This window comes from Strigops habroptila, chromosome 10, assembly GCF_004027225.2.
Source record: "Strigops habroptila isolate Jane chromosome 10, bStrHab1.2.pri, whole genome shotgun sequence".
Lineage (NCBI taxonomy): Eukaryota > Metazoa > Chordata > Aves > Psittaciformes > Psittacidae > Strigops > Strigops habroptila.
Genome location: NC_046359.1, coordinates 41,630,254 through 41,642,544, shown reverse-complemented (window position 1 = coordinate 41,642,544; position 12,291 = coordinate 41,630,254). Strand labels below are relative to the sequence as shown.

Sequence of the window (12,291 nt, the reverse complement as noted above, 5' to 3'; positions counted from 1 at the left end):
TAGTCATCTGGTGTTAACTCCTCCAATGAATGTTTTTATTCTGTACCAAGACAGCCCTTTGTGGGTTAGCTTATCCACTGCTGAAGAAAACTGAAATGATCATAGAATCATAGAAAGGTTTGGGTTGGAAAGGACCTTAAGATCATCTAGTTCCAACCCCCTGCCATGGGCAGGGACACCTTCCACTAGAGCAGGTTGCTCCAAGCCCCTGTGTCCAACCTGGCCTTGAACACTGCCAGGGATGGGGCAGCCACAGCTTCTCTGGGCACCCTGCGCCAGCGCCTCAGCACCCTCACAGGGAAGAGCTTCTGCCTTCTGGTTCAGATCTAACCTGAACTTCCCCTGTTTCAGTTTGAACCCATCACCCCTTGTCCTATCGCTCCAGTCCCTGATGAAGAGTCCCTCTCCAGCATCCTTGTAGCCCCCTTCAGACACTGGGAGCTGCTCTGAGGTCTCCACGAAGCTTCTCTTCTCCAGGCTGAACAGCCCCAATGTTCTCAGCCTGTCTCCATACGGGAGTTGCTGCAGCCCCTGAGCATCCTCGTGGCCTCCTCTGGACTTGCTCCAACGGCTCCATGTCCTTCTTACGCTGAGGACACCAGCACTGCACACAGTGCTGCAAGTGGGGTCTCACCAGAGCAGAGCAGAGGGGCAGGATCACCTCCTTTGACCTGCTGCTCATGCTGCTTTTAATGCAGCCCAGCACACAGTTCCCTACAGCAGACCAAACAAGCAACTAGTAGAGAACCGATCATCTGCAAAAGCTGTGCCAGCTATTTCCAGAATACATTTGGTGCCATTTCTACAGTGGGGGAAAAAAGCCCCAAAATCCTACTCTATTCTTATGGATTTTTTTCCGTAGGAGCTATTTGGGAAAAAACCTTAATGAGTACCAGAAAAGGAGCATGCAGGGGTGATTGTTGCTATGGTTTCTTTCTTGAGAATTACCCCTTCAAGTTAGCTTGTAGTTGTTCTTGAGTTAAATATTACCCAAGTGAGTAAGCACAGTGCCACATATCCTCTGAGGCTGTTTCTACTTCCAGTGAAATCAGCATAAACCCCACATTCCTGCAAATAATTAATCCAGATTCTTGCACTCCCTTATGGATGCCTGCCCACACACACCACATGCTGTATGTACATGCAGTGTTTCTCCAGTGACCACTTGACAGGAACCCAGGGTTTACAAACAGAAAACTCCTACCTTCCTACCAAGAGAATAACAGCAGTCTTTGTAACGGTAAATAAACCCACCACTTCTCCTGCTTATCGGATGTGTTTCCTTCCTGTGACAGGAATTATATCACTGCACTGATGGGAAGAAGAGAAAAGGGATTTTTTTTTTTAATGGTTCTTATTTCTATCACTTTCACTGAGGCAGAAGTTCTAGACTGATTCACAGATGGAAACCCCAAATGCCATGCAGCAAAGCGTTCATCTATGGACAGGAAACAGCATGGGGCTTATAGGCTAGAGTAAAGGTTATGTCACTTTGAAGTACATCTTAAAAGGTGCACAAACACCTTCCTTAATATTCAACTGATAAAACTAGCCCCACACACAAGCCTTTAATCATATACAGGGTGTACCAGTGAAGTTCAATTTCTATATGCTCCCACAGATGAGCCTTGTTCCTCTAACACTGGTAACATTGGGTGATGTTGTCACCAAGTTACACAGGAACAGAAGGAAATGGGGAAAAGGAAAAAAAAGCGGCATTGGAAATAAAATGGTGAGAGAATGCAAAGGCTACTGCAAATACCAAATGCAGATGGGATCAGCAGATAGCACAGATGGAGCAGCAGATAACTGTAAAAGGTGCCGGGAAAAGAACAGAAAGTCTGTAGATTAGGCTGTTTTAAATGTGTTTTTTAAAAGGTGTATTTTTAGTAAGATTCTGGATGAGTACATGAAGATAAATGTTCATCTTCATGTTTATCTTTATACATGCTTATAAATGTTCACAGACATGAATGTAAAACATCAGTAGGAAGGAGCAAGACTTTCTAATCAGCTCCCTTGAGATATAATAGTTGATCTCTGTTATACTCACAGTAGCAGTTTGGGGAAGCTTGACTTTGTCTTGCTGTTCATTTTTATACCTTTGGAGGCTAAATTTATCTTCTCAAAATATAATCAATTTAAATCTGACCCAACAGCAACTGGAAGAAATGAATAGACAAACAGCTGAATTGGACCCCGTCTGCTCCTGGGATGGATGCTTTTATCTGTGGGTACGTTTGCACTGAGCATTTTGCTTCTTCATTAGTCACAGACAATACAAAAAGGAAATCCACACAAATCAAATCTAGACAAACTGTAACCTTCATTCTGAACTTAAAGGGCAAAACCCAGCTTTCTTGGCAACCCTCATCTATGTTATACATTCACAAACAAGGCTGCAGTTCACAGTCCCCCTCGCATGAACCACCACCTGAACATAGAGAAGATGTTCCCAGTATACCTGTGTCTGAAAAATCATGTGAATGTAATACATTCACAGGGAACAAGTTGAACTAAGTGGAAGTTTTCTGAAGCTAGAATACATCAAGCAGTGTTTTAGCCATACATAGGTATGAAACACTTCTTGTGATGGTGTAATACCCTGCTGCAAAAATAGAGCTTTGGATTTGAAAAAGAACTTCCTGTTGCTTCCTTAGCAAATGGACCTTTTCCTTTCTGTTCTCCTTTCTGGTTCCCTATTTCTGTACCAATTATCCCAGGCTCCAGAACATACTTTCAGTTTTGAAACTTGTCCTGGAACATTAGTCACACATTGTACTGTTTGCAAGAGACAGCTCAGTTTACCTATTCAACAGAAGAATGATGCATAAGGCCCTTTGGAAATGGTGCTGGGAAAAGAAGTGATGCAATGGATGAAGGAGGAAGCAGCAGCTCAGGTCCTGGGGAGTTCAGAGCCTGCTGTTACTAATGGACATGATGCAAAGGCCGGAGCTACACTCTCCGGCTGTGTGAAGGAACTGGTGGCAGTGAGGTCCCCTGCAGGGCTCTCGGCCCTTCCACGCAGCGTAACCCTGGACTAGGGTGCTGTTGCCAGCACACAGGGCTGCTGCGAGTTCAGCTGTTTTCCCCTGTACACTCTGCATAGACATTACACAGTTAATAAATCAAGAAACTCCAATGCAGAAACAGCGGGCTAAAGCTTGCATCGCAGAACAAGAATAGTGCTTACTGATGGAGTGTACAGTAGAACTTGGATTACCAAATGATTAGCTGGAACCGGTTTCTAGATAGATGTTTAAAAGAATAAATGTGTAAGGGGGGGTGTGGATTTTACACAGGAAACTAGATCTCTACTTCTAGAAGCAAGCATCTGTAGGGCAAGCATCTTGAGAAGGATTCTGCTGGGATGGACTGTCTTGGACAAGGGGCTTAATCTTTCCTTCCATTTTCAAGGGGATGCAGGGCTCCATAGGACAGACCATGCTCTTGCACCAGCCCCGACCTCCGCTAGCTACTTTCCATTTGCAGCCTCAGCTCAGTTGCACATACCTAGTCAAGAGATGTGAGACATCCTCTCTCACCCCATCCTAAACTATAACAAATTCCTCACAGAGTGGATGTTGTTCATTTCCACTACGCCCCTCCTTCTCCATGACACATCTACTGTGCCCAAATTACACAGCGGCATCCAGGGCCCGAAGGAATGCAGGTGAGCAGGTGAAGATGCTAAAGATCCTTTCTTAAGGCTGACACGCAGATGTGTATCAAGGATGTTATCCAAAACGGATATTCTGTAGTGCCCTGAAACTTTCTTTTTCCTTGGCAGGGACTCTGCCAGATTTTCTCTGCAGGATGACTCAGTTCTTGCAGGGCCATAAGGAACTCTGAAGGCTGTAGATGGCTTCTGTAAATGCTGAAAATTCTCTTGGGGACAACCTAAGGAGAACTTTTAAAGAAGCCAACAGCTCACACCCGTTGTTTGAGTTTCTACCCTAAGACAATGACATGAGAGGGCCCTGTAGAAGGCAAAGTTGGCCACAGGGTTTCCCCAATTCCATTCCACTCAAGAAGCTAAAGAAGAAAAAAGATCTTTCAGCCATTTCAGATCATATTCTGCTGATAAATGCTACGATCCTGGTGAAGGGAGAAATTAATCCCATGAGTTGAACCGAAAAGAATCCAAATGCTGAAGTGAGAGTTGGCAAAGGGGTCGAGCTTCTTATTATCTAAAGGTGCTCTTTGACTAGGAAATACTGTGAGAAAAACACTCTTTGCTGGATCCCAGGCTACAGCATTCCCATTTCTAGAGCTTGGCATTACTAAGAATCTTCGGAGAAAGGAAACACATTGTTCTGTATATTTCTCACCAACATTATTATAATTCTAATAAAGAAAATGTTTTTCTTGCAAGCTGTTATCAAACATCTTCAGTGTGGACATAGAGCGAAATGCTTTGCTAAACTCAATTTGTTCTGTCCATAGACATCACTTTCCAGAAGCAATATGCAAGATGAAGGATAAAGATATCTGTTAATTTCCAGTGGGTGCATTAAAAAAAAAGTAATTTTAAAATCCGTTTTTTTAAAACAATGTGTAGAACCAGCAAACTCTGCTTCACTTTGCTTCCGCACAGAGCAGACAATCATCATTAGAAACTGGCCATGCTGTATTTCGGGATATAAAACACTCCAAGAACTAACACCGGCAGGATGGATGGTTGGGGATATTAAAGAAATAAAGATTGGGAAAACTCATTTGATACAACACTTCCAAAGAGGAGCCAATGAAGACGCAATCAGCAAATACTAAAACAACTGGCATGAAGATCAGCATTAGACTTTGGATTTGAACAGTAAAGAAAAAGTAGAGATGTTATAAGGACACTGAGTATCGAAGAAGGTGGAGAACATCATAAAGAGAAGACATCACTTTTATTAACCAAAACTGTTTAGAGGAAAGAAAAAACAGCAGCCAGAACATGATATACATGGATGACAAGTGACAAAGGGTTACTGGCAGGGGATATGTGGGAGAAAGGCATCCCAGCCCAGAGTGGGTGCTTTTCCCTGTCTGCATTCCATTGTGCGATGGTGGACTTTACCACACTGACATTTCTGGATGCAAAACTGTGGCTCAAAGATTCTACCAAATAAGAAGTCACAGTTCAAATTGTCTTTTTTCCATACTGGTGCTTTCCTGAGATTCAGAAGACTATAACACTTCAACGTGGAGAAGAGCTGCATGGTTGAGTCCAGCCCCCTTTGATGAAGACCTGTGCCGTAAGTAGGCAGTTCTTCAAATCTCCCATTAATGGCACTTTCCCACATCCCATTTAAAGGCTCTCATCTCGGCAGGCAGCTGGTGAGTGCATCAGGCCTTGGTACGGTCACAAAGTTCATGGTGCAGTGCAATAGTGGACAGATCTTCTCATGATCCTTCAACACTTCACTCAAGTGTTTCATTTCATCTGTTAGCTTTCCTATTTCTCTTCTCAGAGAGGTATTTTCTTGCTCAAGAGACTCATATTCCTGGAAGAAGAGAAAGACAGAAAGCCTACTCAGAGTCAAAACATTCCTTTCAGTGCTTCCCACCTAGAGAATGTTCATGTAACTGTAGAAAAACTGTTGTGGTTTCTTGCTACAACATGCAAAATGCTAAGGAAAGACAGACACAGCCCGGGTGCTGGAACAGGGAAGGTGCTTTATGACCTGTTTCCCGGCCATGCTGTGGTTCCTGAAGACCAGGAGATGCTGCTGGCCCTTGGGGGTCCCCAGCAGGCACGAGTGGCTGCATCCCCATGGTGGCTGCTGCTAACCCTGCGCTGCTCCTGCTGGGAAGGGCTGAGCAGGGCAGCACTGCACTGTCAGAGCAGAGCAAATGAAAGTCCTGACTGCAGATAGGTGCTGGGAAAACCCGGTTCCTGGCATGGCTGGTGAGGAAAGAGGCCGGTGTGGGGAAAGGCCATTTACCCAGTGCACACCTACCACAACCTGCCCAGCGCCAGCCAGGGCTTGTAGCCACCGGCTCAGATGCCCGGAATCGGGAGCAGGAGGAGGGTAGTGTCATGCCAGCTTGCTCCACCCCCACGTTGTCACCAGAAGGCCTGACGACTGCCTTGGTTATCCCTGACCTCAAAAGCAGAGCTAAAGACTTCTCCGGCAGTGAATAAGCATCTCTGAACCGCATGGGAGTGTTGAGGTGCTCTGCAGCACACATCTGCCATGGATGCGACACTCGCATGCCACAGTTTTTGGTAGCTGCGTGTCTAAAGTGTCCCTGGTGCCAAGCCTTTGCATCCCAAAGAGAGAGCTACATCAGAGCCAGCCCACAGAGTCTGCCCCTCGCTGCTGGCCCAGGGCTCAGCACTTGCCCACTCAACCTCACCTCCCTGGGACAGCCTAGAAGCAAACTCCAAAGCTTACCCATGCCTTCCAAGGTCTGTTTATCAGGCAGCAGGGACATGCGGTGCTCCTCTGGGCAGCCTGGCACTGCCCCTGCTGCCCTTTGCCGCCAGAGTTTGGATCCCCTTCACATCCTTCCGCCACCTTCCACCTCTCACCCACAGAGTACAGAGTACAACAGGCACGCTCCTCCCAACAAACACATTATGGTAGCCGAACTCCAGCCCGTTGTCCATCCCTGACTCTGCTCACCTCTTCTTGCCCTATGGGGTTGCGTTTTGGAGTAAGCGTTACTCTCTCATTGCTCCGCTCCATTTCAGAGACTATCAGATCGTTCTTGCTAAGAACGAATGCCCATTCAACCAGATCTGCCTGCACCTGGGGAAACCTGCGTGCCCAAGGATGAAGTAGCACAGAGAAGATGTTCCTCAAGTTCAGGAGGAACATCAGAGAGGCTGCAGGATGGGCACAGGGCTTAGAAAGGATTCCACAAAGGCCAGGGGTTGCCCCTTTCCAGAAGTACCTGCACCTGGCTTTCTCAGGCGCTGACTCAGAGGAGATCTGGGAAAAACCAAACCCAAAACTCCCCACGCTGCCCCTCTTGGCCTGTGCTGAGTGTTGGCAGATCCTTCACACTGAGAGAAGCCTGTGCTGAACCTCCAGAGCTGAGCAACTGGCTCTGCCACAATCACAGCAGCACTAATGCTTACCCCAAGAGCCCTGGCTACAAGAAAAGCACTGTTGTGTGAGGTAACATCCAAAACCAGACAAAGGGGATTCCTGTCCTCCAGCATTTGTACTGGGGACATGAGAAAACCACACCACATTGTAGATATTGAGAAATATTAAGAGTTTCTGGAAGAATCAGTTACTTTCATGATGGTTTTTTTTGGAAACACCCACTGTTATTTATCAGAGCGCACAAGCACCACAGCCAACCGAACCGAGGTCTCACGCTTGGAGGTTTTCAAGTTCCTAAGAAGCCTTTTCAACCGGGTATTCCTGTCTCACACTGTAGTTTAGTACTGGGCTTAAGCCAGCACTGCCACTAAGCAGCATGATCCCCTCCTCCTCCTCCATCACTTTCTCCCTTGTAAGGCATCAAGCGTTCACCCACTGCTGCAGTGAACCTGACAAGCTTAACACCAACCCAGACGAAAAGGGGTTGGTGTATCCCAGAGGAGCCCTGTGCTCCGGTTCGCTGGGTGGTCACCAAACAACACAAGAAGCTGAGGCCAGGGCAAGACCACACCTCCCTCTCCCTGGCAGTGTCACCGGTGGCAAAGCTGTGCCATCCCACATGACCAGGCACCCGCAGCATGTGTGTCTGCCTCACACCACAGCTCTGAGCTGGGTGAGCGTGAAGACAGGCCCACACCTCCTGAAGAAGTCCCTTTCATAGCGAAGTCCCATGCTCAGGACCCAGGCCGTGCCTGCTGAGCATCAAGCACCCATTCACCTCGTGAAGTTTATCTGCTTTCTGAGTTTGCTTCTTCCGGCTCCTCTGTGCAGCCACTCGGTTTTTTTCTCTCCTCCTTACCTTCCTGTCATCTTCTTCATGACTCTGCAAGACATAAGACAGAACCCCTGGGCTAGTTTTCAAGGTGCCCTCGGAGACACCTGAAGGCGGGCGTGTAACTGGTTCTGAGAAGGTGCACATACTCCCAACATCACCATAGCACCTATCCCTGGCCTCCCACAGCCCACCCGGTGCATGCAAAGGGCAGCGCATCCCCTGCTTCCCCGGGCTGCCTGTGGGAAGGGAAATGGAAGTGAAGGGAAAGAGAAAGGGAAAGGGAAAGGGAAGGGAAAGGGAAGGGAAAGGGAAAGGGAAAGGGAAAGGGAAAGGGAAAGGGAAGGGAAGGGAAGGGAAGGGAAGGGAAGGGAAGGGAAGGGAAGGGAAGGGGCCCGGGGGAGGGCGCACCCCGACCCAGCGCTGCCCGGCGTGTCTCAGCCCCAAGTGCCCGCCCGTCCCCAGCGCCGAGCCCCGTCCCTGCCCGTACCTGCTGGCTGCCCCCCGCCGCCGGGACGGCGCACGACATCCCGCCGGCTGCGGAGCGGCCCGGGCGCTGCTGCGCTCCCGCGGAGAGGGGAAGGGATGGGATGGGAGCGCAGAGCAGGGCAGGACGCACCGCCCCGGGCCGCCCGGCACCTGGCACCCCCGGCCCGGGGCGGAGCTGCCGGCCCGCACCGCCCGCATGGCCATCACATGGCGAACCGGGAGCGCCGGGACCGCCCGGCCCCCCGCGCCGGTGCCCGTCCCCCGGGACCGCGGGACCTGCCAGCGCCGGGAGCCGGGGGGAAACCCGCACCCCCGGGGCACGGCGCTGCCGGGCAGGAGCTGCCTGAAAATCCCCCGGATTGCCCCGGCCCCGGCGGCCCGAGCCGCGCTCTCGCCTGCACGGCAACCGCCCGCAGCTTCCCTTCTGCCCCCCTTCCCCCCGCTCACCTCCCGCCGCCCCGGCCCGCCGCGCTCCGCAGACATCGGCTCTCGAAGCGCTGTGAGCCCCGGGGCAGTGCCAGCCAGGGCTCGCACGGCATCGGCGCTGGGATAGAGCGATTTTCACTTTCGCTACTCGCCCTGTTCCTTTAAATCATAAGGAAACTCCACAGGCTTCTTGTAAAGGCGAAGCCGGGCGAGGGCTGCTGAAAACGCCGTTGCTGCAGACAAAAATCTCTCTGTGCCATTACAACGTTTCTTTCATCGCTCCAAACCCCTTTCCTTCTATTTTAATTGAACCGGTATCCTGGTCCTCTGCTGCCAAGGAATGGGAGGTGTTCACAGCAGCAGGTACTTCAACAACACCCCTGCTCTACCGTTTGTATCTGGTAACCGATTCACATACCGGGCCGTGCTCAGCTTTCATAGAGTCATAGAATCAACCAGGTTGGAAATGACCTTCAAGATCATCGAGGCCAACCTTTACCTCAGGACTGCCAAGACCACCACTGACCCCATGGCATAGCTCTTAGGTGCAGACGCAGAGCCCTGCAAAGGAAGGTAAAGTGCCCCAAAGTGGAGGGCACTCAGCCATAAAGCCCAGGCATCTTCATAAATTGGTCACTTCTCTCTTCTTCTGGTTTCCCAGAAGTTTGAGTCATGCAGCTTTGATGAATCTGAGGTTACAAAGTTTGCAAACTGGGCCAAAATATCAACTATCCTTTCAGGGAAAGATTCTGGCTTCACAGTTCGTGCCGAAGGTGGGAGAAATGCGTTGCCCGGGAGCCCAGGCGCCTCTGCCACAGGTTTGCTGTTGGGCTCCAGCACCATCAGTCAGCGATCACTGATAAACCTGAGCAGGACTTCGCACAAAGGCAAGTGCTTCTCCCTGCTGTCCCACCCCAAAAGTAGCTTGTGTCTCCATCCTCCCTCTACCCACACCTTCCTCAGAACTCTTCCGACCCCCTGAGCACTGACCTCTGAGCCTTCCTCAGCCTAACAGCCATGGGGACTCACTTCACCGAGGAGCCCTGACCTCAGGCTGTCCCCAGGCTGTGCTGCCTCTCCCAAGCACCTGACAGGGCATTCCCAATCCCTGCTTTCTATAAAAGCAGTCTTGCTTCTCCCTTCCTCCACCACCCGACACACGGATGCCAAGATGCTCACCAAGGGGGTGTCATGGAGGTGGCAGGAGGTGTTGGTTCAGCTGAGGGGATCCAAACCAACATCTGCAGGAAGGCAGCCCAAGGTGGTAAGTGATCAGAGGGTGAACTGGTCTCAACCTCTCCTTTGAAACAGTCTGATCTTGCATTAACTACTCACCGTGCAGTTAAAGGAGTAGAAATATGGGCACAGTGTTCAAGCAGTTGCTTAAGACAAGAGCAGTGGGCTCCTTGTAGCTCAAGCACAGTTGGAATACACAGGACCAGAAGATGGTATTTCCATAAGCTCTGGGAACAGGTATATTCTCTTGCAATAAAATCCATGAACCACATGGACAAAATACCTCAACAGCCCTTCAGGGTGATCCGTGGGGGAAAAACCCCTTCCACAGCAGGGCTTTGAAGTGACCCATATGGAGCTCTCACGCTGTTCCAGGAGCCAGGCTGACCGCAGGCTGTCAGCAGCACCAAGTCCTGAGCAGCTTACCAAGAACTTAGTATCTGCTTCATTGAATAACTCTTGGCACCTATAGAGGAAGGAGGTTTCCAGGGTCCCACAAATACGGACAAGTCATGGGGCAGTCCCTGGAGCCCAAACGCAGCCTGCTCTTGTTCAAAGTGACAAAGGAAACTAAAAAGCCAAAATTTGCTTGTGGGAACGTTTCTGCTTTGTATTAAAGCTATCTCTGGTACATCTGTAGAGATGCCTACACAGCAATTCCAGGTAACGCAGCAGTAAAGGCAGCGCTGCCTCAATGCAGGAAGAGAAAACAAGCCCAGAGAGCAGTGTAGTCAGCTGAGCTTACGCTTTCTAATGGCAGTTATCAGTGATTTCTGGTCAGCACTGAAGCAGCCTTCACACAGGCAGAGGAGAGCTGCTGAACACAGCTCAGCACAGCACCATGCCAGAGCACCCAAGCTTCCGACAGTCAGTGTCCATGGGAAGCTTTCTGAAGAGGAGCTTCCCTGCGTGCTGTTTGTAATCCCCTGTGCTCAAAGTACACCAGCCAAAGCGCACGAGGACGCTGCTCCAATGTGCAACTTCTCACCCCATGAGTGACAAGCACAATCGTTGACAGGACATGGGAATGAACAGTGAGATGCTCCACCTCGCCCTAAGCAGCCAAGAAATTCAACCTTGGTTGCAAACCTCGGGCACCCACCACCATTCAGCTGTCTTACAAAACCCAAAGGCTATATAAAGAAAAACTACCAAGACATTTCTTGATGCAATACCAATTGTGCCCAAGTTAAAAATAAGAAGTTGGATGTTGTACATTTCAGTACAAGCGTTCATTAGCTGCTCGTCTTGCACAACGCTGCTGATTTCTATGAAAAGTTAACTGGAGGACAAAAGGCGACTAGAATGGGAAAACCTGAAGTATTTCATGTTTCTGCCAGTGGGAAGAGCAGATCCCAGGCACAGCTAGCTGCAGATACCACTTGCTGTAGAAATGAAGAGTAATCTGAAAAACCAGCTGAACATTCAAGCACTAGGTTCAGCTCACCACAGAACTTGCATTTAAAGGGAGGTTCTCTGACACCCTCCCTCAGCACTTGGCCAACAGTAGCCATCAGAGGTTTTTAAGTTCATCCTTTACACATTGCACTTGGATTCTTGTTTTCTTTATCCTTCTTCATACTATTTCTCCGGCCAAAGTTTCCAGACACATTCATTTTCTCTTTCCACCCAGCTGCAGTTGAAACAAGGGCTGTGGAATGAGCTCAGGGCATCCATTCCCACTTCCCTCAAATCCCATGCAGCCCTAATATCCTGCAATCCCTTAACACTAATACAACACTGTGGGGTGGATTCATGAAATTCACTGAAGTCTTAATGCACAGTGCTCTCCCTCCTTATTCTGAAGGCATGTCCTACTCATGCATTTCAAGATGGGACCTCTTCTAAGAGGTATGCCTGTTCCTAGCTATTTCTGTACTTGCCTGTCATTATTCACAGAGAATAGCAGGGAATCTTCCTGTTAGCACAGAAAACATTCAAATGCTACAACGGGAGCCATGCAAACTCTTGGAACACTCAGACTAGAGAGTACCTGTGGATCTTGGGGAAGAAGCCGCGGGGGTTGGGGATTTTCACGTATGCTCAAAGCAGCTACAACAGCGAGTCGCTGTGTGAAACCTGTCCCAGTCACACGTTCCACAGCTCCTCAGCTCCAGTCCCTCTTCACATCCTGTCCTTCCTTACATTAGCTGCTTTGTAGCCCTCAGATTAATAACAGTTGTGAGTTCAAAGGTGGTAAATGGAACTACTTCAGTTACTGGAGCCCAAATTTAACACAGATGTCTTCTGAAGTCTTCACAG

The 12,291-nt window shown here is 49.3% G+C and overlaps 1 protein-coding gene across 3 annotated transcripts; it reads right to left on the bottom strand.

Annotated features, from left to right (window-relative positions):
* Positions 1–4,876: 4,876 nt before the first annotated feature.
* On the bottom strand, positions 4,877–8,892 carry BATF3 (basic leucine zipper ATF-like transcription factor 3). 3 transcript variants are annotated; one of them, XM_030500077.1, is made up of 3 exons: positions 8,815–8,892; positions 7,825–7,929; positions 4,877–5,492 (listed from the first exon to the last, which is right to left on the bottom strand). In XM_030500077.1, exons 1-3 carry the CDS (start codon positions 8,848–8,850, stop codon positions 5,307–5,309), a joined length of 327 nt encoding a protein of 108 aa, XP_030355937.1. In that variant the 5' UTR covers positions 8,851–8,892; the 3' UTR covers positions 4,877–5,306. The 3 variants fall into 3 exon arrangements, with proteins under 3 accessions (XP_030355937.1, XP_030355936.1, XP_030355938.1); XM_030500076.1 differs by lacking the exon at positions 8,815–8,892 and adding an exon at positions 8,369–8,739; XM_030500078.1 differs by lacking the exon at positions 8,815–8,892 and adding an exon at positions 8,369–8,499 and having other exon boundaries at positions 7,906–7,929.
* Positions 8,893–12,291: the final 3,399 nt, after the last annotated feature.

Coding starts and splice junctions, on each gene's coding strand:
- BATF3 (XM_030500076.1), bottom strand. CDS start 8,407: ATGTCGTGCGCCGTCCCGGCGGCGGGGGGCAGCCAGCAG. Junction 7,930..8,368: donor CGGCGGGGGGCAGCCAGCAG/GTACGGGCAGGG, acceptor TATGTCTTGCAG/AGTCATGAAGAAGATGACAG. Junction 5,493..7,824: donor AAGCAGATAAACTTCACGAG/GTGAATGGGTGC, acceptor CTCTTCTTCCAG/GAATATGAGTCTCTTGAGCA.